This window comes from Peromyscus leucopus, chromosome 8b (assembly GCF_004664715.2).
Source record: "Peromyscus leucopus breed LL Stock chromosome 8b, UCI_PerLeu_2.1, whole genome shotgun sequence".
In the NCBI taxonomy this organism is placed as follows: Eukaryota; Metazoa; Chordata; class Mammalia; order Rodentia; family Cricetidae; genus Peromyscus; species Peromyscus leucopus.
This window is the reverse complement of record NC_051086.1, coordinates 58641135-58665150: the sequence shown is the minus strand read 5'-3', so window position 1 is coordinate 58665150 and position 24016 is coordinate 58641135. Positions and strand designations below refer to the sequence as shown.

The window sequence follows — 24016 nt, the reverse complement described above, 5'->3', positions numbered from 1 at the left end:
TGTGTGTAGGGTGGTATGTGCACAAGCCATGGCACACACATGGAGGTCAGAGGATCACGTGTCGAAGTTGGTTTTCTCTTTCTGTGTGGGTGCTGGGGAGAGAACTCGGGTTTTCAGGCTCAGTGGCCAGCACCTTCACCTGCTAAGCCACCTCGGTGGCCACTTTTTCTTTTCTTTATTATTTTATGACACAGGACTTCATGTAGCCCCAGGCTAGCCTCAAATTCACTGTGTGGCCAAGGCTGGCCTTGAACTTGTGTCACCACCTTTCAATTGTTGTGACTCTAGGCACCACACCAGTTATTCAGTATTGATTACCTCCAGGCTGAGTGTGTGCAGAGTTACAGGAAGCAGGTGAATTTCAAGTTTGGAACTGGGTTCCTTCCATTCCCAAGATCTCTCATATAGACGCAAATATTCCAGGTCCCCCAAATCCAACACTTTTTTTCTTTTTTATAGGCCTAAGTATTTCAGGTCAGGGGATTAAACCTGGAGTCGCTAGTCATTGCTTATGTTTTAGTTTTGAAACTGTATTATGAGTTCTAACACCCCAGGGCAAGCTGAATGTAAGTGTTCTCCTGTGCAGGCAACCTCTAGTGTGAGCCCCCTCCCAGGATGGGTGTCCGGTACACTCCATTTCTTCCTCTGGTCAGATGTTTCCTCCACTGTCCCTCCTTTTCATTTTAAAGGTTTTAATTTTTATTTATGTGTCTGTGTGTCGGTGTATGGGTATCTGTACGTGTGTGATACCCGAGGAGGCCAGAAGAGGGCATCAGATTCTCTGGAGCTGGAGTTACAGGAAGTTGTGAGTCCCTGGTGTGGGTACTGGGAACAGAACTCAGGTTATCTGCAAGAGCAGCCAGTGCTCTTAATCGCTTAGCATCTCCCCAACCCCCACCGTCCTTTGTAATCTTCAGAGAGCCCAGAACTTCACAGCAGACAGGCTCAGTGCCATCCCTTCATTTTCCAGGAGATGAAGAATTATCTGGCTCTCCAACTGCAGGTAGAGCCAGAGCTAACCACCTGGAAAAAAACCATTGTCTCTACACCGACTCACTTTCTCTTCATGCAGCCTGCCCCTCAGCCAACCCTTTCTGATGTTCAAGTTCAGACTCATGACCTACCCCAGGCTGGCCCAAGTGCTTTGAGTTAGCCACCCTGTTGGAGGGGCCCATCAGGGAAGATGTGGTGGGTGAGGAGTGGGATGGGAATGCATGGTCTTGGGGACACAGGATGGAAGGGCAGCAGTGGGTTAAAGTTAACACCACACAATGATGCAATCACAGATTCCAAATTGAGTCAGGTCACTTTAAGAAAGGAGTAGCTGTAATCCGAAGCCTGCTGGACGCTGGGTTGGGAAGCAGCAATCCACTCCAGGGCTTGCTAGAGCCCCCTCAGGGTGCAGGCTGAGAGGGACCCAGACTTACTTCAGAAAGGAGCTGCGGCGGACCACAGGTAAGGCGGCTCCTGGTCTAGCCTGGGGAAGACAGATGGCCCCCTGGCTAGAGGGACTGGGAGGAGCAGGGGCACCCCAGAGAGCAGAAAAGAGGGGTGCAAGGAGGTGGAGGTAGGGATACAGTAGCCTCTGCAGTTTAGGGAGCAGGGTGAACAGATGAGAGGGAAGAGGGAGTTGGGGGACAGAGGGCCAGGATGCTATTATCCCCATATCCCACTGCAGCAAACGGAGAGGCTGGACGGGTTTTGAATGGAGTCGGGGAACAATGTGGTAGTGGTGGGAGGTGGGGGGCTAAGCTCTGGGTCTGGTCCCAAAAGGGCCCCACAGGGGCTATCATCCTACAGGCAGGGCTCTCCCCGAAGTCGCTTCCATCAGCAGTGAGCAAGGAAGGTGGTCTTTCCTGCAGACCGACCTGGCTCCACTCACTCGGATTGCTGCTTTTCACAATCAACTGGTGCTTATCCTCCCCCCCCCAACTCCCCACCCCCACCCCCCCGCAAGGAGCAGCTGGCTGCCTGAGTCCTGCTGGGATGGGATGCCTGCTAGGTCCTCTGTCCAGCTACCACCGATTCTCTGTGAATGGGAGACAAATGAGGTCACGGCCTCTTGCAAACAATAAGCACCCTTTAGCCTAGCTGGTGTGTGGGGTCTGGCTGTTCTTCTGCAGCCTTTTAACCTCCCGGGGAAGCCACAGCAGGGAGTGGTCTGGGTCAAAGAAAAGAGACAGACTTTCCAAGTGCCAGCCATCGTCTGGACCTTAGCTGCCCATCAGTTCAGCCCCCGGGCTGAGGGGAATGGGTGGAGCCCAGGGAGTTCTGGCCCCAGGGCTGGCTTTTCTGGGGTGTTGGGGAGGTGCAGCTTATGGGGCGTTTCAGGTTCCAAGATTTCAGAGAAAAACAACAAAAAAAGCTGCCCCGGAGGTGAGTGGTGTAGATGAGCCAGCCAGACTGGACCCCTGGCACAGTCCTCGAGGCAGCAGGAGGGAGGTGTCCTGCCCTGCACTGTCCACATGTCCACTGCCATGTGGCTGGAAGGCTGCTTGGCTCTGGGAGGAGGGAGCAGTGGAGGAGGAGGAGCAGCGTGTTTGTCTCCCGGCTGGGCCTAATCGGAAACACATGTGCCGGCTCCTATTTGTCTTCCCAGCTCGGATTTGAGACCACAACACCCCAGTTTCTGTGCCTCTTGATTTGGGGCAGACCTTGGCTCAGAGGGGAGACTCTTGACCCTTCCCCATGCCCTCCCCCACGGTAGCCCAGGAATTTGGCTTGGACACTGCCCTTTGGACGGGATGGCATCATTGTCCCTGTGCCCCTGGCTAGTCAAAGCTGCCTACCCGATCCACAGTTACTGCTCCCAGGACATTGCATGTGTCCTGTGGGGCCCCTGCTGCACACCCGCACTTTTTGTCCTTAGGGTCTCCATTTCCTTAACTCCTGTAACTCCTGTGGCTTCGGGTGGAGAATTCAGACACTCCACTAGCACCTGTCCCTGTTTATAACTCCTGGGCCAGCACTGGACCCCGTGTCTCCCCACGCCTACTATTCCCCAGCTCAGCTTCCGTTCTCAGCCTACCCATTTGGTAACAGTGATCTGACTTAGACCCTGGAGGAACTCCAGGAGGTCCCATCTGCAAGTGCATCTCACTTACTTCCTGGAACAGGATGCCAAAGGTGACCATCTCCTCCCTTCTGTCAGTCAGTGCCCACCCAGAGGGACCAGAGGGGGCTTTCTGTGCATCTCCGATAAATCAGCAGAGGGAGGCTGCTGCCTACGATGGGTGGGGCTGGGTGGGGAGGGCTAAATCTGCATCACTTTCTCTGTTGTTCCAACGGGTTTTCTCCCCAGCAAGCTGGGAGGCAGCGCCCCTGGGTGAGAACACAGGGGTCCCTAGAATTCCCACTGGGAGATCTGATGAAGGGTTAGGAAGAAGGAGGCTGTTTGTGTTGGTGGTGCTGCGGAAGGAAGCAGGGTAAACTTTCTCTTGTTCGCCCTCACGGGCTGCAGTTTTCTAGTGGATTATCTGACTTAATTTTCAGGACCTTAGCCAACGATTGCAGATTGCATGCTTGACTCTTCAGATCCAATTTGTTCTGGGAAGTCAGAAAAGTTGGTGATGTATGGGTGGGGGGGCAAATACACGTGACAGGGTAATGGTGGCGCTGAGGGGCTCTTCAGGGTGTGTGTGCTGGAGGATGGGTGGGGGACACGCTAGGACAACCAGTGGTCTTTTCCGACTCTAGGATGAGCTTCCCTGTGGCCCTCATTCCCACCCCTAGACCTGATTCCAGGGGAGCCCAGGAATGATTCAGGAGAACCCATAGCCCAGATTTCATTTTGCCCTGTGGTCTCCAAGTGCCAGACTAGAGTCTGGGCAGAAAGGTCGCTGCTTAGGGAGGTGGTGGGATGTGGGAGGTCCCACCAAAAATGAGTGTTGTTTAACCTGCAGGAAGGCAGGCTCTGGGGTTTAGAGCTGTTTCCATGCTAGTGAGGGGAAGAAGAAATGGCCTTTCAGAAGAGAGGTCAGTGAAGGGACAGCTGAGATCTTCCCAAGCCCTGGCACTGCTAAGGGCTGCTAAGATACTGTCTAGGCAGGTGTGGGTGTGCACACCTGTGACGTCAGCACTTGGCAGACAGAGGCAGGAGGACCACACATTCAAGGCCAGCCTAAATATAGCAAGACTGTCTCAAAAAGGGGGGGGGGGGGAGAGAGAGAGAGAGAGAGAGAGAGAGAGAGAGAGAGAGAGGGGTTATATAATTTAACCCTCATAACAGTAGGAGGGACTTGTTCTTTGGACAGCTATGAAGTCAGGTCTGGCAGTGTGGCCCTCGTCCACACCTCTTAACTAAGCACACGGAGTTGTTCTAGAGATGGAAGAATGGGGTTGACGGCATGGTGACACACACCTGGAATTCCAGCACTCGGGGCGGATGGGGGAGGACAGCTGCAGGCAAGATCCTATCTGAATAAAAAGGGTCAGGGGCAATAGACTGAGTCCTTATCATAGGCTTTTTTTTTTTTTTAAAGATTTATTTATTTCTTATGTATACAGTGTTCTGTCTGCGTGTTTGCCTGCAGGCCAGAAGAGGGCGCCAGATCTCATTACAGATGGTTGTGAGCCACCATGTGGTTGATGGGAATTGAACTCAGGACCCCTGGAAGAGCAGTCAGTGCTTAGCCATCTCTCCAGCCCCCTTATCATAGGCTTTTAGCCGGAAAACTTTTGGTGGATAGCAGGGCTAGACGGATAGATGTTCTGTGAGTCCATAAAGACCTGGTTCTGCTCCCGTTCTGAGACAGGGTTCCAATCCTACGAAATGAGCTGGCTGTATGCCTGCAAGGAAACGCCTCCGCGCGCGTGTGTGTGTGTGTGTGTGTGTGTGTGTGTGTGTGTGTGTGTATGACCAGAAAGCCTGCTGCTGGGTCTTCACTGCTCTGGCGCTTAGGCTGGAAGGTGGGTCTCCTGGTAGGAACCACCATGGAGGCACAGCTCATGGTGAAGCGGCAGGTGCAGGCCAGGGACACCAAGCCTGGGGCCCCTGTCAAGGGTGGGGTGGCAGCGCAGGGTGTGGGGGAGGGGAGTCACCTGTCTTGTCTCCCTCGTAGCCCCGGGATGCAGGCCTTGGTGCTACTCCTCTGGACTGGAGCCCTGCTTGGGCACGGCAGCGGCCAGAATGTCGGCAGCAGCTCTGAGGTCAGTAGGGCGGGTAGGTGCGGGCAGCAGCTGTTCTAGGCCCTCCCCGGCCGGCCGGCGGCGGCAGAGGAGCCAGCACAGGGAGGTGGTGCTAGGGCCGGGGCGGGCTCTGGCCTTCCTTTCTCAGGTCTTGGTTTCTCTAGCAGCAAGATAAGTATTTGCTTCACCTTTCAGGGTATGGAGAAGCCTCTGCTGTATGGAGGAAGTAGGGGTAGGGTCACACGAGGGACAAGCCAGTTGGGTATATCAGCTATAGAGCTGGGCATTGTGGGTTCTGAGTTCGGATTAGGGCTTAGTGACCTTAGACAATGCCCTCTTACCTCAGTCTGTTTCCTTACAAGGCCACTATGGCCGTTTACTTATTCCTCACCTACTAACCACCTGCCCCCCCCCCCCCGAAATGATATGCAGGAGCCCAGGCATGCTACACAAGTGCTGTATTAACTGAGCCCTACCCACGGACACTTACTCTGAGGTTGGTAGGTATGGATAGAAATATAAAAATCCCAGCACTCGGGAGGCAGAGGCAGGCGGATCTCTGTGAGTTCAAGGCCAGCCTGATCTACAGAGTGAGTTCCAGGACAGCCAGAGACACACAGTGAGACCCTGTCTCAGCCCCGACCCCGACCCCGACCCCAACCCCACCGACAGCAACAGGAACAGGAGGTGGCAGCACTTGCCCGGCATATGCGAGAGCACGGGTCTGCTCCCCAAACCCGGAGACGAGACAAAAAGGAGCAGAAAGTTCCCCACAAAGCTGCTAGCTAATAAGGAAGTAGTGGACACTGAGAAAAGGTGAGAACACTACACACTCCCTTCAGGTATGGTCAGAGAGGATGGCTTGTGAGGAGAGACAGGGAGAGTCTCACAGCAGAACTTAGGCAGACACAGAACAGTCTGAAACGGTGAGCAGGAGAGTGTGGTGTGGCCTAAGGACAGGTTTCTCTGGTGATGGTGATGGGGAGGTCTCCAGAGAGAGAGAAAGACAGAGACAGGCAGACAGACACAGACAGATAGATAGACAGAGAGACTGTAGGCCAGAAGTCAGCCCAGAGTCATTCCTCAGGGGCTGTCTGCCTTGGTTTCTGAACCAGGACCCCTCCCTGGTCTGGAACACACTGACTAGCCCAGGCCGAGCGGCCAGTGTGCCCCAGGGACCTGGTCGTTTCTTCCTCCCCAGTGCTGGGATTACAAGCATGCCCCACCATGCTCAGCCTTTTTGCGTGCTTTCGGGGACTGAACCCAGGTCCTCATGCTGTCAGGCCAGGACTTGACCTAGCTCCCCAGCCCTCCCATTTTTATTGTGAAGTAGGCCAGGCTTCCCGCTCTCAGGTCACAGTTCAGCCTGGCGAGCCCTGAGTGTTGCCTCCCCCCAGCACAGAGGTTATGTACAGTCAGAGAGCACACACTCATTCCGACCTTAGACTAACGGCCCCCGGGGACCAGAGGACAGCCCCAACCCAGAGGCGACGCCATTCACTGCGCCTTCCCACTGGTCCTTGTGTTCTGACCCAGGGCTCCCCAGCCCCCGACAGCACAGGGGAGCCAGTGGAGGAGGAGGACCCCTTCTTCAAGGTCCCTGTCAACAAGCTGGCAGCAGCCGTCTCCAACTTCGGCTACGATCTGTACCGCCTGAGGTCCAGTGCCAGCCCAACTGCCAATATTCTGCTGTCCCCACTCAGCGTGGCCACAGCCCTGTCTGCTCTTTCTCTGGGTGAGTGTCAGCGGACGGCGGCTGCAGGTGGACCTGGATTCCCCCCCCCCACCCCCCCCCGCAGTCTCCTGCGTACACTGCCAGGGAACAGGAAAGGGTCGGGGTGGGGGTGGGGCTGCAGCTGTGGCCAGGTCCTGGCGAGACACACACACACACACACACACACACACACACCCTACCACTTTATCGAAGTGACACTCAATCCTGGTTCCTTAAGCGGACTCCTATTGTGTGCTGGTCACTTACCCCGGTTCTAGGCGTACAACTGTCACAAGCAGGCCCGGGGTCCCCCTCACAATAGTGTAGATAACGATGGGAGAACTTGAGGGAATGCATCCCCCCTTCTCTCTCTGTAGGTCTGATGCCTTGGCCTATTTTAGAGACTTTTCCTAGCGATACAGTCATTATTCCCCTGAAGCTCTTTGTCCACCTAGAATGTCTGCAATATCAGCCTCCTCAGGCTCCCAGAAGACAAGACTAGATGTCTAACACCCTGTCCTGCTGTGGGTCCCCGGGGCAGTTATGAAGCCTGCCATCCTTTCCCCCCTGGCAGGAGCTGAACAGCGAACAGAATCTGTCATACACCGGGCTCTTTACTACGACCTCATCAGCAACCCCGACATCCACGGCACCTACAAGGAACTCCTCGCCTCTGTTACTGCCCCTGGGAAGAGCCTCAAGAGTGCTTCCAGAATTGTGTTTGAGAGGAGTCAGTAGCCACCCCCACCCCGCCCCTCAGTCTATGTAGCCCAAGCTGGCCCCTGCTTTCCAAGTGCAGACACGCCATCATGCCTGGCATGTGGCTGCTTTTCTGGCCTGGGTCATCTGTGTGCTCTATGCTGGGTTTCTGTCTAAACAATAGACTGTGTGTGCTCAGGCCAGGCCTGGCACTGGTGGGCAGGAAAGGGCCTGTGAGACCACAAAGGAGCAGAAAGAGGAAGTGGGCTGTGGGAGACAGCAGGGGGGTCTGGGGAGGGCAGGAACATGAAGGGGAAGGCAAAGGGTGGAATCCATTGTTCCCTGTCCAGGGTTTGGACAAGCCAGCAGATGCCCCAGCAAGTCAGGGAAGATGCTGGGCAGGAAGCTGGGGTCTGGCAGGCTTTCAAAGTGCTGGCTCAGCTCTCACACACTAATCTTTGATCTGCTCCCTCTCAAGAACTTCGAGTAAAATCCAGCTTTGTTGCACCTCTGGAGAAGTCATATGGGACCAGGCCCAGAATCCTCACTGGCAACCCTCGAATAGACCTCCAGGAAATCAACAACTGGGTGCAGGCCCAGATGAAAGGGAAACTCGCTCGGTCCACCAGAGAAATGCCCAGTGCCATCAGCATCCTCCTCCTGGGCGTGGCTTACTTCAAGGGTGAGGGCTTCCCCACTTCTCTTGGGCCAAGGGAGGACGGTAGGTGTGTGTAGTGTGGCGGTGAACATGAATGCAGGTGCAAGGCCAGAGGAGGCTATGAAAACCACCTGGGCTTGCTTCTCTGCTTATCACCTACAAGCGTCTCTGAACTATGTGACGAGAGAAACATCTGCGTGGAGCTGGACACAGATCTCTGATTTGAATCAGACCAGGTTTAATCATGGCTGTGCCCTGTGAGTGCAGAGTCCTGTCTAAGTTTCTCCTGTGCCGCCTGTCTCCTCAGCTTTCCTGTGAGGATTATACATCTACTTCATACTCTGTACAATATATGCTGTCTTATTCTCACAGCAACCCAGTACCACTCCTGGGCCCGCCCTGTGCTCATGAAGCTGCTTCAGGTTACCTATTAACACTCTTCTAGGCAGCAGTAATGTGTCAGGAGACCCTTCCACAGGCCTCATAGGAGGTCTGCTTTACTCAGAAAAGGGCTTGAGGCAGGAAGAGTTTGACCAGTTTCCCTCTTAAAATGTGACCATCTTACTGAGTAGCAGCAAGAGTGGACGCCTGAGCTAGAGGAAAGCCTGGGCCTTCCTACTCCGAGCACACAGGAGAGGAGAGCAGGCGCAACCCAGCACGCTAAAGACCACCTTAAACAAAAGAGCTTGGTGATCGGAGCCAAAGTGAGAACACCCACTTATTTTCGTCTGAGTTGGCGTGGGGAAGAGAGCTGGATCCTGTGGTCTCTGTCACACATGCTGGGACCCAGCAGCTCCTGTGTCCATGACAGCTCAGGGTTGTTTGGCCAGTGGAGACACAACACGGTCCTCTGGCCTTTCCAGTGACGGCAGCTCAGGAAGCTCTATGTGTTTCCTTCCAGGGCAGTGGGTAACAAAGTTTGACTCGAAAAAGACGACCCTCCAGGATTTTCACTTGGATGAGGACAGGACTGTGCAAGTCCCCATGATGTCAGAACCCAAGGCCATCTTACGATATGGCTTGGATTCCGATCTCAACTGCAAGGTCTGTAGGAATAGAGGGGTGGGTGGGAGGAGCCAGAGAGGGCCAGGGTGGGAAAGGAATGGATGGCCGCTGAGAATGGCCAGCGATCTAAAGTTTACTGTGTGACTTTGGGCAAGTTAGTAATGTTTCTGGGCCTTTCCTTTTTCCTCCTCCTCTTCCTCCCCGCTCCCTTCTTTTGGTTTTCAAGACAGAGTTTCTCTGTATAGCCCTGGCTGGTCTGGAACTTGATTTGTAGACCAGGCTGGCCTCAAACTCACAGAGATCCGCCTGGCTCTGCCTCCCGAGTGCTGGGATTAAAGGTGTGCGCCACCACCACCTGGGATCTTCCTTTTCTTGAAGCAGAGTGAGAGGCAGTTATTCTCCAGGGTTTGTTGTTAGGACCAAGGTCACAGAAAATGGGTTTTCAAAATCTGGCACTCAGAGCTGGGGATGGTGACACACACCTGTAATCCCAGCAGTAAGGAGGCTAAGGTAGGGTCATCAAGAGCCCGGTCTGAGCTGTACTTTGAGACCATCTCAGAAAACAGAAATAGACCAGGACAATGGCTCAGGGGTTAAGAGCACTGGCTGCTCTTTCAGAGGACCATGTCCAATTCCCAGCACCCACATGGCAGCTCACAACTGTTTGTGACTCCAGTTCCAGGGGATCTGACACCCTCTTCTGGCCTCTGCAGATTCCAGGCATATCTGTGGTACACAGACAGACATTCAGGCTACTACTCATACACAGAAAAACCAAACCAAACCAAACAAACAAAAGAACCAACCAAAAAATGACTAGGCACTCATTGGGATGTCCCACAATGGTAGAACACTTGCCTAGTATGAGCAAGGCCCTGAGTTTAAAACTTAGTACTGCCAGAATGAAACAAAGAAAGAAACTTAGCACCCAAATGTTGATTTATTCATTCATCTCTTTCCTTTTGTCTCTTCGAGACCGAGCCTCATGTAACTCAGGCTGGCCTCAAACTTACTAGCTGAGGATGACTTCGAACTCCTGACCTTCCTGCCTCTACTCCCAAAAGCTGGCATTGTAGGCACGTGCCACTGGTTAATGCAGTGCTGGGGATCAACCCACAGCTTCATGCATGTCAGGCAAGTGCTCTACCAACCGTGCTACGCCCCAGCCCAAAGCTGTCTTTTCCTGACAGCTCCTCTTTTTAGAATCAAGAGCCAAATTCTGACAAGTTGTCAGGAACGTCCACACTGACATTCTAAGACTCTCAGAGTGCATCTGACTTCTCTCAGTTCCAAATCAGTAGTCACTAACCTCTTCTAGGCTATGGTTTCTTCGGAAATCGGACAAAAGGGCTTGAAACAGTAGGATGTGGTGGCACACTTTAATCCCAGCACTTGGGAGGCAGAAGTAGGTGGGATTCTGGGAGTTTGAGGCCAGCCTGGTCTATATAGAAAGTTCTAGGGCAGCATAATGGAGAGATCTTGTCTCAAAAAAAAAAAAAAAAAAAAAAAAAAAACAAAGCCCCACTAGAGAAACGACATTTCTGTCTGTGGTCACATGGGGCTCTGGGAAGCCCTGACACTGTCCCACGGGCCTTAGGGTCTGTTTTACTGTTCGTTTGTAGCCCAGGGCTCTGCACAAAGCAATGCTCAGTAAACGCTGGCAGGTAGTAGACTCTGGGAGGATATTCAACTCCAGCTCCTGAGAACCAGGTCCTGGTTAGTGTCACCAACCTGACACAAGATCATTTAGAAGTGGGAACCTCAAATGAGACGGTGCTCCCACCAGGCTGGCCTCTGGGCACACCTATGGGGCATTTTCTTGATTAATGATTGATGTGGGAGGGCCCAGCCCACCATGGACCATGCCACTTCTCAGCATGTGGTCTGGCTGGTGGAAATCAAGGCTAACAAGCCTTGGGGGAGTCAGTCAGAGAGCAGTCCACTGTGGCCTCTGCTCCAGCTCCTGCCCTGACTTCCTGTGGTGATGAGTGTGACCTTAGAGTTCTAAGATGCAATAAACCCTTTCCTCGCCAAATTGCTTTTGGTTACATTTTATCACAGCAATAGAAACTCCAACTAAGATAAACCACAAGCTAACATTTTTTCATCAAACTTCCGTTGGTATTAAGCTGAGAAGAAAACTGTGGAAGACAGCCGTTGCACAGATTAGGGCTGAGGCTGGCCCCAGGACTAACTCAGGGCTGAGGCTGGCCCCAGGACTAACTCAGGGCTGAGGCTGGCCCCAGGACTAACTCAGGGCTGAGGCTGGCCCCAGGACTAACTCCCACGCTTCTCTGTTGTTAGATTGCCCAGCTGCCCTTGACAGGAAGCATGAGCATCATCTTCTTCCTGCCCCTGACGGTGACCCAGAACTTGACCATGATAGAGGAGAGCCTCACTTCTGAGTTCATCCATGACATAGATCGAGAACTGAAGACCATCCAAGCCGTGCTGAGCGTCCCCAAGCTGAAGCTGAGCTATGAGGGCGAAATCACTAAGTCTCTGCAGGAGATGAGTATGTTTGAAGACCACTTTGCTCCAGGGGCTGGAAATGAGGCTGAGTCTTTCAGCGTTTCACCTTGCTGACAAAACTTTGTAGGGAGGCTCTTGGGCACTTGCTACATTATTATGAGGGAGGGGAACACAGAAGCACTGTCCCATCAGATGTAGTCCTTGGTCCTATGAGCACATACCCTTAACAGCCCAGAAGGCCGTCTCAGGCCCGGTCTGTTTACCTTGGTTTCTCAGACAGCCTTGCTGGCTCTATGCTGGCAGGTAGGTCCCGGGCCTGTAGCAGCTCAGAGCACCTCATACCCCACAGGGCAGAGCGATGCTCCACTCCCTGCTTTCTTTCTTGAGAATCATCTTACACAAACCAGGACTGTGAGTGTGTGTGTGTGTGTGTGTGTGTGTGTGTGTGTGTGTGTGTGACAAGGAGGGTTTTAATGGAATCTCTCTCAATCTCTACAGAGCTACAGTCCTTGTTTGAGGCCCCTGACTTCAGCAAGATCACAGGCAAACCCGTCAAGCTCACCCAGGTGGAACACAGGGCCGCTTTTGAGTGGACCGAGGAGGGGGCGGAAAGCAGCCCTAACCCAAGCCTCCAGCCCGTCCGCCTCACCTTCCCACTCGACTATCACCTTAACCAGCCTTTCATCTTTGTCCTGAGAGACACAGACACGGGGGCCCTGCTCTTCATAGGCAAAATTCTGGACCCCAGGGGCACTTAATGCTTCTCCTCAGTGTGTTCCAGAAGAAAACCCGAGGGACGGCAGATCACACATTCCAGGAAGGCTGCCCTATAGCTTCAATGTATCCTTTGCAATAAACGAGCTTTTCCTGAATTTTCACTGCTTTCTTCCTTCTGCGTGGAGCTGTGTTTAGTATGGAGAGAAACTGGTCCTTATGAATTGACCGGGTGGTAACTGGCCCTGCTTAACTGCAGAAACTCACCATTTTCTGCTCCAGAGCATCGGTGAATGAGGACTCACACCCGCTTGCTGGGGCGCTCCTCAGCTTTCTCTCATTATAACACCTTCCTGGGGAAATCCACAGCTGCTTTAGAGGTCCCAGCTCATGATGGGGCTCCTTGCTCTGGGACATGGGATGAGCAGTCTTGTGACTTGTCTTTTATGACCAGGAAGCAAAGAGAAAAGAGGAGACCAGAGATCTCCTCTAGGTCCAACTCCTTTTTTTTTTTTTTGAGACAGGGTTTCTCTGTGTAGCCCTAGCTATCCTGGAACTCACTGTAGATCAGGCTGGTCTCGAACTCACAGAGATCCGCCTGGCTCTGCCTCCCGAGTGCTGGGAATAAAGGTGTGCGCCACCACCGCCCAGCCTTAGGCCCAACCTCTTAATAGTTCTACTATGTTCTGGGACCACACTTTACCACATGGGCCCTTGGGGGACTCACAATCTAAACCGTAGCACATGTTCCTGAAGAACCCAACTAGGTTTACTTGTGCATTTACGTGTGTTTATGTAGGTATGTGTTTGTGCATTGGGTCATGTAGGGGCCAGAGGTCAATCTTGGGTGTCATTTCTCAGGAGGTGTCCACTTTAAAAGTTAAAAAAAAAAATACATATATTATTGAGGGGCTGGAGAGATGGCTATGGGATTAAGAACCTCTTGCAGAGGACTCAGGGGTGGGTTCCCAGCTCCCACATGGTGGCTCACAACCCTGTATAGCTCCAGTTCCAGGGAATTTGATGCCCTCTTCTGGCCTCTATAGGCACTGCATGCATGTAGTGCACAGACATGTATGCAGGCAATAATACCATACCCATAAACATTTAAAAATCATAGCCGGGCGGTGGTGGCGCACACCTTTAACTCTGTGAGTTCCAGGCCAGCTTGGTCTACAGAGTGAGATCCAGGACAGGCACCAAAACTACACAGAGAAACCCTGTCTTGAAAAAAAAAAAGTTATTATCTGTATGCATGCATGATGCGTGTGGGTGCCACAGCATGCATGCATATGGAAGTCAGGGGACAGTTGTGTGGAGCTGGTTCTCTCCTTGTACCTTTATGTGGCTTCTGAGGACTGAACTGGAGTTGCCAAGCTTGTGCTGTAAGTGTCTTTTCCTGCAGAGACATCTGTTACCTCTTCCCACCCTGTTTTTTACGGACAGTCTCTCACTGGCCTGCATCAGACTAGGTAGACCAGGTTAGCTGGCTGGCCAGTGAGACCCAGGGATCCATCTGTCTCCATCTCGCCAATACTGGGTCACAAGCATGTGCCACCACATCTCACTTCTCTTCACATGGGTTTTGGGGGTTGACCTTGGGTTCCTGTGCTTGGAGGACAAGCTAAATTTTAACAATTGGGCCTATTTATTTATTTTTTAGTTTTTAGAGACAGGGTTTCTTTGTGTAGCCCTGGCTGGCCTAGAACTAGTTCTATAGACCAGGCTGGCCTCAAACTCAGATATTCACCTGCCTCTGCCTCCCGAGTGCCAGGATTAAAGGTGTGAGTCACCACCACCCAGCTTGTGTGGTTTTATTTTTTAGCAAGGATTGATGTTTATTTTTAGTTACACGTGTATATATGTGTCTGTGTGTGGATATGTGCATAGTGTGTAAGTGCTTGCAGAGGTCAGCAGCATCAGATCCCCTTGAGCTGGAGTTACTGTGGTTTTGAGTTGCTGGCCACCAGGAGTGGGAACTGGAATAGCTGGCCACCAAGCTAGGAATTGGGCCTGGGCTTCCTGCAAGACTAGCATATGCTTAACTGCTGAGCCACCTCTCCAGCCCTCTTATTTATAGGCAGGGCCTCACTATGTAGCCCTGGCTGGCCTGGAACTCATTATGTAGAACAGGCTACCCTGAAACTCAGAGAAATCTGCCTGCATCTGCCTCCTGAATGCTGGGATTCAAATTGTGTGCCACCATATCAAGCATAAATGCTGTTTCATTTTATCTCTCTTTTTATTTACTTTGAAAGATTATTTTTAAGCGTGTATGTGTGTGTGTGTGCAGCACAAATTCTAATTGGTCTTAATAACAAAAACCTGGAGTCAGATATGGGGTAAATGCTGCAAGATCAGAGAGACGAGAGAGCCAGCCACAGCCAATCACCTCTTACCTCGCCAGCTCCTCAGCCTGAAAGAGACTGTGCTCTTGTCTCCTCCCACCTATATTACTTATTACACACCCAGCCATGTTACTTCCTCTCCCGAGTGCTGGGATGAAAGGTGTGTGCCTCCCAAGTACTAGGATCAAAGGTGTGTGCTACCACTGCCTGGCTCTGTTTTTCTTTAGACTGGACCAATCTTGTATAGACCAGGCTGGCCTCAAACTCACAGAGATTTGTCCACCTCTGCCTCCTGAGTGCTGGGATTAAAGGTGTGTGCCACCACTGCCTGGCCTCTATGGCTAACTAGTGGCTTAGCTCCGCACTCTGATCTTCAGGTAAGCTTGATTTGTTAGATCACAAACAAAATATCACCACATGTGTGTGCACACACACTTGAGTATCTGTGTAACTGAGTGTGGGTGCCCATGTAGTCCAGAGGTGATGGATCCTATGAACCTGGAGTTACAGGTGGTGGTGAGCCACTCCATGTGGGTGCTGGGAACTGAACTGAGGTCCTCTGGAAAAGCAGTATGTGCTCTTAACTGCTGAAACAGCTCCTCAGCCCTTTTGTTTTTATTATTTTTGTTTTGTTTTGTTTTCTATAGTTTCTCTATGCAGCCCTGGCTGTCTTGGAATATGTGCTTTGTAGACCAGGATGACCTAGAACTCAGAGATCCGCCTGCCTCTGCCTCTTGAGTGCTTAGACTAAAGGCATGCGCCATCATGCCCAGCTCAGCCTTTTCACTTTTGAGACAAGATCATTTGTAGCCCACACTGCCCTCTAACTCTTAACCATCCTGTCTAGATCCCTGAGTGTTGAGATTATAGGTGGGTTGCCACCATGGCCAGCCCATGCTAGATTTTAAGGCTGGCACAGGAATTCTCAAGCTAAGGTTACATGAAACAATGAGAGATTTATTTTTAGTTTTTATTTATGTGTATGACTGTTTTACCTGCATTTATATTTATATATTTATATTTTATGTGAACCATGAGCATGCAGTGCCCACAGAGGCCAGAAGAGGGCAATGGACCTCCGGAACTGGAATTACAAATGGCTGTTAGCTGCCATGTGGGTACTGGCAAACAAACTCAGTATTTCCAGAAGAGCAGTCCACTGAGCCATCTTTCCAGCCCTGAGTACACATACTTTATAACTTTAGGAAATAACTATTTTACAAAGCATTTAAAAAAAGCTTCCATAGATATATATAAAATAAGGCTAATATGTAAAAGTCTAAACGTCTATTATATGTTTACATATTTTATGTAACCGAGTACATATTTTACAGAGGTAACAGGCTCTTAGGAACAAAACACACAGTATGTGTTTAGACTAGAATAACAATAGAACCATCTGTATGACTAAACTTTTTTCCTGAAAAAACCCTACCAAAAAAATCTTACAGGTTGGGGCTGGAGAGATGGCTCAGAGGTTAAAGGCACTGCCTGCTTTTCCAGAGGTCCAGAGTTCAATTCCCAACAACCACGTGATGACTCACAACCATCTATGAGATCTGGTGCCCTCCTCTGGTGTGCAGGCATACATGCAGGCATAACATGTGTGTGTATATGTATAAAATAAATATAAAGCCGGGCGGTGGTGGTGCACGCTTTAATCAGCACTCGGGAGGCAGAGCAGGCGGATTCTGAGTGAGGCAGTGGCTAAAGGAGTCAGAAAAAAAACAAAAAAAAACTGTCTGAAAAAAAAAATAAATAAATAAATAAATAAATAAATAAATAAACCTCAAAAACAAACAAACAAACCTCTTTGTCAGAGTAAGTTAACAGTAGGAGAATCAAATTCTGACCACTCTCCATTCCACAGATGTCTTGACTGCTAACTATCTTCCGTCACCCAGCTTCCTGGAAAGTTGCTGTCAGGCATCTTCAGGGCTATTTATTTCCTGATTGTAATGCCATGGCAACTAACAGCCACTTCTTGGGCATGGCCAGGGTGGGCAAGTTCTCAAGAGCAGTGCGTACAAACTTGGTTTTCTTTCCCACTAACTCATCTGAACACACTGGTCACCAGTGATAACTTTATAAGAATCAGTCAGAAAATCCCAGTTACCTGACCCTGGGGTCTGGCCCACCACTACACACCAGTGAGGAAAGGGGCAGGCTCCCTCCCTCTGTCTCAGTTTGAAACCATAAGTAGCAAAGTCTACAGCCTCAGCACTGGGGGCCGGCAGGGATCTGGGGACACAACCATGAGCCACACACTCGACCAGTGAGCCACACACCCAGCTCCCTATGGAAGGTTCGGCAGACTCTTGATTCTCTTCTTTGTACCCATTACTTTTAAAGCTAGTACTTGGAAGGCTGAGGCAGGAGGATGACATGTTTGAGGCTAGACTGGCTTACAGAGTGAGAGCCTGTCTTCAAATAAACAAACCGAGTCGTCTACTTTCAGGTTTGCTAATAAATAACTCAGAAAGGAGGTGTGTGTTATAACGTCATTCCTTCGCGTTTGACGTTTATTAATACCTGGACAGTGAGTCTGCCAAGAAGGTTCAATAAAAGCCAGAGAATACAATTAGAAAACTGCGGGGCTGGAGAGATGGCTCAGAGGTTCGGAGCACTGGCTGTTCTTCCAGAGGACCTGGGTTCAATTCCCAGCAACCCACATGGCAGCTCACAACTGTCCGTAACTCCAGTTCCAGGCCTTCTGACACCCTCATACAGACACACATGCAGGTAAAACATCAATGAATAAAAACAAAAAAAACAAAGAATTAGAAAACTGGTAGGAAACAAATTCAGAGTTGCCATCCCAGGAAGAAACTGCCCAACAGTAAGACAGCCCCATGTTTATTTCTCCATTCACAGATTACACACCACCAGTTTTAAGGAAGAATTTAGGGAAGCAGAATACAGTAAGTGTACCTGTGTGTCTCTTGAGGTAGAGTCACACCGATTTCTTGCTGTGTGTTGTTTTTCAATTACAACACAAGACCAAGAGTTGAAGTTCCCACTGGAGTGGTACACAGCACTCATTACTACCAGGAACCATGGGAATGTTCCAGGGAAACAGACTCATCATTTAGTGAGATGAAATGAAGCCAAAACCCTAGGCTAGTGTCAGCTGCCTGCAGATCATCTGCGGCCCTTGAAAGCACTCAGCTTCCAGACGCTGGTGTAACTCTTTTTTTTTTTTTTTTTTTTTTTTTTTTTCTAGAGACAGGGTTTCTCTGTGCAGTTTTGGTGCCTGTCCTGGAACTCTCTCTGTAGACCAGGCTGGCCTCGAACTCACAGAGATCCACCTGCCTCTGCCTCCCGAGTACTGGGATTAAAGGTGTGTGCCACGACCATCTGGCTGGTGTAAGTCTTTTCTGGGGATGGGGAGTTTCTATCAGAGGGCAGGCAGTCAATTCCTGCAAACAGCAGCCGTCAGCACAGTGCTCCCTGCCATCAGGACACAGCTCAGGACAGCTGGGCAGGGCCTGTCCTTTCTGATGACAGCTCCAGACCAACAGAGCCTTTTTACCGCATGTGCCAGAGTTCCCTCCCTCCCCGTGGGCTGGATGTGTACTCTACCCCGAAGGGATGAACGGCAGATCCAGTAGACAGGATTTCATCTCCCGGAGCTCCTGGACCTCATCACTCTCGGGGCCACAGTGCACCGACAGGATCTTTTCCGCTTTCCGGATGGTATTCAGAGCCTCAGGGACTGCCAAGCTGAACCAAGGGACGAAAACTGGTCAGTTCACTCACTCACTCAAAATGAAAGCCAACTCCTTTCTGGACAGAGGACACAAGGGTCAAGTCCATTCCATCCTCCAAATCTCATGGAGGGCACAAAGGGTCTACATTCACCACACCTTCCAGGATCTTACCATCTATCAAGGACAGATAAGAAACTTTCACAAGCATACCGCAAAGCAGAGTTTGAGAAAACTCCTGTGTTGTGTCTCTCTCTTTGTGTTCTTTGTGTGTGTGTCTTTTTTTTTCTTGTTGTGTACAGACTCCAGGACCCCGAGAAAGACAGGCATGTTTTAAAACCTTAATCAGCATTTGTCCAGAGGTGCTCACTTTAGGGTGCCCACGTCTCACCTGACTGACTCTGTGTCCTTCCTTCTCTCTGACCAAACATGCTGTTTTTATGTCGGGGAGCAGGTCTAAGCTAGCACTTTCCCTTATCCATGTACACTAATGGGTTTTTAATCCAGCTGGAGGTACGCTACCCCCACAGACACACTACCAGTGGGGACGTGGTCCTCTTCCAGTGATCTCAGCGGCAGCACTGGGTGAAGGAGCAGCGGGCACAGTGACTCCACTCTCGTCTTGCGTGTGCAGTGGAGGGGTGGAACCCTGGGCCTCGGGACGCTAGGCAAAGGTGCTGCCGACGGGGCCATGCCCCCAGCTGCCTTTTTAACCCTAAAGCAGGGATTCTCAACCTGCACGTAACCTGGGGGACGCCACTGTGGAGGCTGTCCTGTGCACTGCAGGCGGAGCCTTTCTTCACCCACTAGATGCTGGCAGCACCCCCTCCTTCGACCCTAACAATCAAAACTGTCCCCAGACATTGGCCAGTGCCATCCGAGGCAGCGTTCCTTCTGCTGGAAAACAACTGCTTTAAAAGGAATAGGATGCAAACCAGGGAAAAGGCAGAGGTCCTGGGTTGACAGTGGCTGGGAAGCCAAGGGAGGTGTGATTCAGTCAAGAGGAATGCTAGCGGGCGGGGGGGGCGGGTGGGTGGTGGGGGGGGGGGCGGGCGGGTGAGGCTGCCTGGAAGCCCTCCCTGGGAAACTCAGTTCAGATCTGAGAGCTTTCTCCACTTCTCTCAGGAGGAAAGTCAAAGCTTCAAGTCTGCCAGTGAGGCAGAGGGCAAGGCTCTGTCCTACAGAGGAAATAGAAGAGCTTCAGCATGCTCAAAAGCATTGTAGCAGAAGTCACCCACTGAAGTAACCAGTAAAACGCAGAACAGTACGTGCCCTGCCTAGGAAGAGGAAAGACCTACCCATTGAACAAGACTTGGGCCAGTTTGAAGAGCTCATGGCCAATTTCAATGCTGGATGGCCCATGGCGAGCTTCAACCACACGGACACTCTTCTGGACATGGGCAGCAGACTTTCGCCAGTCTCCTGTGGGAACAGTCTCATTTCAGAAAAGAACCACCATCTGCCCAGGGCTCTCAGGATGAGGAAAGCAGAATGGAGGGAGAGCCAAAGAGACTGAGCAGGGCCACAAGTGAACACGAGGCCACGTACCTAAGGCAGCATAGGCCTGGCCCAGGCCATCTTCAATTTCCCCCACAGTGGTGTGCTCTGCTGACAAGAAGCTCTCGGCAGCCTCCCGGCATCCCAACAACTGTTGAATGGCTTGCTCTATTGAGTCAAAGGAAAAACACCTCACAATAGACACAGACCTGGACACTGGAGCCCAGATTACAGGTTCTCTATTGGCTGGGCCAATGTGGAAATATCCCCTTATTTCCCCGAGTCAACAACCCAGCATTCCAGGAAAGCTGTTGTTCCTTATGTTTTCTCTTTCAGTAGAAAAGGTTCTAGATGAGGCCTCTCCACATTTACCCCAGGCTCCCAACATCCACTCTCCAGTATAACCAACCCCACAGCCCACATTACTGCAATCATTACTTCTCTTGACTCTAGGCTAAAGGTCAACTTCAGAATCTTGGCTAAAACAGGTGAAATGGAGTCCTACCATGTCAGGGTCTAATAGCAAGTTTCACAAATCCCCTTCTGAAAAGAAGGGCTCCCTCCCTCCCTCTCTCTTTGTGCCGAGGCTAACTATAAAAGCTCTGTCCTGAGCCACAGCACCAGCTCCGAGCAGGGTCCACCGCGGTAGCTGAGGGCAGAGCCATCTTCCCCAGACGGATTCCTCAGTCATCAGGCGGAGAGTTAAGATAAATGACATGGGACTTCGGGGCCACACAACGCTCATGGAAGTCAGAAAGTCTTTCTGGTGCTCGAGGTACTGGAACTACCTAACAGCTTAAACTATAACAGCTTAAACCATCAGGCACTCTTTCAAGGACACTGGACTGGTTAGGGTTTGGTCTCCCTGGCCTATATGGCCATCTTGTGGCTGGTGCTGGGATAATGAAATTCAAGTCCTGGTTCATTCACTGAGGACTAGTCTTGAGTGCAAGGTGACAGCAGAATGAACACAGGGAAGAGGCTGGAGAGCAGAAGCAGGAGTCAGCCTCACCTAGTTTACCATTCCGGAGGAGCTTCTGGGCCCCGCAAACCTGCTGCTGAAGGTCCTGGAGGCGGGAGACCAGGTGGTCCTTGCTGACGGATTCTGGGCAAGATTCGTTGCTGCAGCTCAGCACATCATTTCCCTGTGGAAGCCGGTTCTATCTTTACTCCTAAGCCAGAGCAGTTACCAGCATTGCATGCTGCATGCACTGAGCTACAGGGCCACTGACCTGATGGGGAAAGAGACTCCTGCACTAACACACTGCAAACAAGGCCTGAGTGAATCGGTCTAAGAGCAATTCTGGTGGGAGCAGTAGCTGATCCCACGCCGAGATTTCATTTTGGGACAGAAACGATATAGTCTGTAATCCTTTCCACCTCAGCAGCCCCCCATCTCTTTTGGGGAACAGGCCTTTAGATGATGGACATATGTATACTAGTTATTAAAAAAAAAACAAACCATAAGAAACCCAGTCACAGAAGGCGGGATGTGGTGACGCACTGCTGTAACAGTGGCACTTGGGAGCCAGAGGCAGAAGATGACAGGCTTGAGGCCAGCCAGGGCTGTGTAATGAGCTCTAGACCATCCTTGAGGGGAGGAGGGAAGAGGAAGAAAAACCCGAAGAGAAGAGAGATACGGCTCAAAGGACAGAATCATCTTATTAAGAATCTACTGGAGGGGCTGGAGAGATGGCTCAGCAGTTAAGAGCACTCACTGGTTGTTCTTTCAGAGGACCCAGGGTTCAATTCCCAGCACCCACCTGGCAGCTCACAATTGTCTGTAACTCCACTTCCAGGGGACCAGCCATCCTCACATAGACATACAAGTAAAACACCAATGCACATAAAATAAAAATAAATAAATCATTAAAAAAAAATAACTAGGGGTTGGAGATTTAGCTCAGTGGTAGAGCACTTGCCAGCAAGCGCAAGGCCCTGGGTTTGGTCCTCAGCTCTGAAAAAAATAAAAATTAAAAAAAAAAAATCTATTGGAGAAAGCCAGGTGTAGTTCTAAAGGCCTGTAAAACCCCCAGTACTTGGGAAGTTGAGACAGGGGAATCTCAAGTGTGAGGCCATTGTGGACTATGAAATGAATTCTAGGCTAGTTGGGTGTGGTGGTTTGAAAATGGCCCCCTAAGGGAGCGGCACTATTAGGAGGTGTGGCCCTGTTGGAGGCAGTGTGTCACTGTGGGGGTGGGCTTTGAGGTCTCTTTTCTCAAGCTTCAATCAATGTGACAGTTGACTTCCTGTTGCCTCTGAGTCAAGATGTAGGGCTCTCAACTCCAGCACCATATCTGCCTGCACGCCACCATGCTCCCCGCCATGATGACCTCTGAAACTGTAAGCGAGTCACCCCAATTAAACGTTTTCTTTATAAAGTTGCCATAGTCATGGGTCTCTTTACAGCAACAGCAAACCTTAACTAAGACACTGGGGATACACAATGAAACCCCGTCTCAAGAGAGCAAGAGTGGGGGGAACTAGTACAAAAGGGTGCTAGGCCCCAGCATGGCGGCGCACAACTTTAATCCCAGCACTTGGGAGGCAGAGGGCAGGTAGATCTCTGTGAGTCCCAGGCCAGCCAAGGCTACACAGCGAGACCCTGCTAAAACAACAAACAAAACAAAAGTGCTAGGTAAGACCTCATATTCACCCTTAGGTTTACGATTTTAGCTTCTGAACATAACTAATTCCACTTACAGTATTCCTAACAAGAATGCCATCCTCTGGTAGTGGAGAACATTTTTCATCTGGGCAGGACTGTCGAAGACTCCAGTGTCTATGCCATTTTCTGGCAATAACAGCTCAATTTCTCTAAGGATCTATGCCCCTCTCCCAAGGTCAATGCCCTTAGCTGAGGGTTCAGATGTGGTTCCTTCCTCTGGGTCAAATGGCTGAAGGAAAACTCTCTGGGTCGGATTTTCCCAGTTTCTGCATCAATGACACACAATAAGACTTCTGGTCAGACTGACTTTGGACTGGCATACGTTTTCATCCTATTGGGCTGGGTGGACAGGAGGCTGAGGTGGTGACAACCATCTTGTCACCATGAGAGGAGTGTGTCCGGTGAGGCTAGCACAGAGAGAATGGGGTTGAGAAGACAAAATCTGGGGGCTGCTCCTAAGTTAAGCCGTATCTGAAACTGTTCTCTGGAATGTTGTTTTATTCGATGGGGCCTCACTTGAGATTGGCCTCAGACTTGAGATCCTTCTGCCTCAGCCTTCTGGGTGCTGGGATCACAGGCATGAGCCAATCACCAGGTCTGATACAGAACTTGTGGTGATTTATTTGAGCAAGTATATTTCTAGTTTTTTTTTTCTTCCACTGGGTCAAAGTTAAGATTTTGTGTCATTTGTAAGGAAAACATTACTAAATCCCACCTGACACTGTGGCTGTTCTCAGGATCGGGCAACATGTTTAGATGTCTTACTGAGACGGAAGTAATAGTAGTGCTCTCAATATACCCCCAGTGGTTTCTCTTAGCGACTCCTTTGTGCTGGACGTACCTGCATGAGCGCTCTGCACCTGCTACAACAGAAGGCTTCCCACTTGGGCTCTGCGGCCGCTCTGAGCGTCTCAGTGTGACAGGCTGGACAGCTGCAGTCAAAGAAGTACTGAGAACTCAGCTTCCGCCGCCTCTCGGCGACACCCATCCGGCTCTCGTGAGGCCCTGGAGAGAGATCACCCACAGCTACTCTCACATCAAGAGGGTCAAAGACTGCTCAACAGAGGGGCTGGGATGTTCGTCATGTGACTGAACTGGCAGAACCAGGCTGGGGTTCCGGCTCAGTGACAGACACTAGTATACGTGAGGCTGGGTACTATCCTATCATCTCAAAAGAAACACCACATGGGTAGAAGTGGATAAGCTTCCAAGCTGCGAGGGCAGGAAGAGAAAGAGGCCGAGAAGACGCTCCTAGCCCATTTTCAGGATATGCAGTCTATAGGAATTCAGCATCGAGAGACATGGCTCACTGCCCTCAACAGACCTTTTTGTTATGGCCAGAAGGCCTTTTTTATTGGCCGAAGGATGCATTGCCTTTTCCAGGAAAAACACAGAGGACGGGGCAGC

At 50.9% G+C, this 24016-nt stretch overlaps 2 protein-coding genes across 5 annotated transcripts in view; one reads left to right on the top strand and one right to left on the bottom strand.

The window, feature by feature from the left end:
- The first annotated feature begins 1342 nt into the window (after positions 1–1342).
- Serpinf1 (serpin family F member 1) lies at positions 1343–12549 on the top strand. Of its 2 annotated transcripts, none has more exons than XM_028866743.2 (8): positions 1343–1455; positions 5061–5148; positions 6664–6862; positions 7416–7571; positions 8019–8222; positions 9100–9242; positions 11508–11718; positions 12174–12549. In XM_028866743.2, the coding sequence occupies exons 2-8, from the start codon at positions 5068–5070 to the stop codon at positions 12431–12433; spliced, it is 1254 nt and encodes a 417-aa protein (XP_028722576.1). In that variant the 5' UTR covers positions 1343–1455; positions 5061–5067; the 3' UTR covers positions 12434–12549. The 2 variants fall into 2 exon arrangements, with proteins under 2 accessions (XP_028722576.1, XP_028722577.1); XM_028866744.2 differs by lacking the exon at positions 1343–1455 and adding an exon at positions 1821–1910.
- Smyd4 (SET and MYND domain containing 4) overlaps positions 5156–24016 on the bottom strand; it is a 68891-nt gene continuing 50030 nt past the window's right edge. For 2 of the 3 annotated variants that reach the window (XM_028866735.2, XM_028866737.2), the window contains 6 exons: positions 23451–23614; positions 20954–21086; positions 19993–20109; positions 19743–19866; positions 18320–18460; positions 5156–5340 (listed from right to left, as the gene is read on the bottom strand). In XM_028866735.2, the coding sequence (XP_028722568.1) occupies positions 5319–5340; positions 18320–18460; positions 19743–19866; positions 19993–20109; positions 20954–21086; positions 23451–23614 (701 nt within the window). In that variant the 3' untranslated portion in view covers positions 5156–5318. The remainder of the gene's footprint in view (positions 5341–18319; positions 18461–19742; positions 19867–19992; positions 20110–20953; positions 21087–23450; positions 23615–24016) is intronic. The other variant, XM_028866736.2, reaches the window with a different exon arrangement.

Bases quoted from the DNA above. Each gene is read 5' to 3' on its own strand.
- Serpinf1 (XM_028866743.2), top strand. From the start codon at position 5,068: ATGCAGGCCTTGGTGCTACTCCTCTGGACTGGAGCCCTGCTTGGGCAC. The intron at 8,223-9,099 runs GTGAGGGCTTCC...GTTTCCTTCCAG, and splicing joins GGGCGTGGCTTACTTCAAGG to GGCAGTGGGTAACAAAGTTT. The intron at 11,719-12,173 runs GTATGTTTGAAG...CAATCTCTACAG, and splicing joins TAAGTCTCTGCAGGAGATGA to AGCTACAGTCCTTGTTTGAG.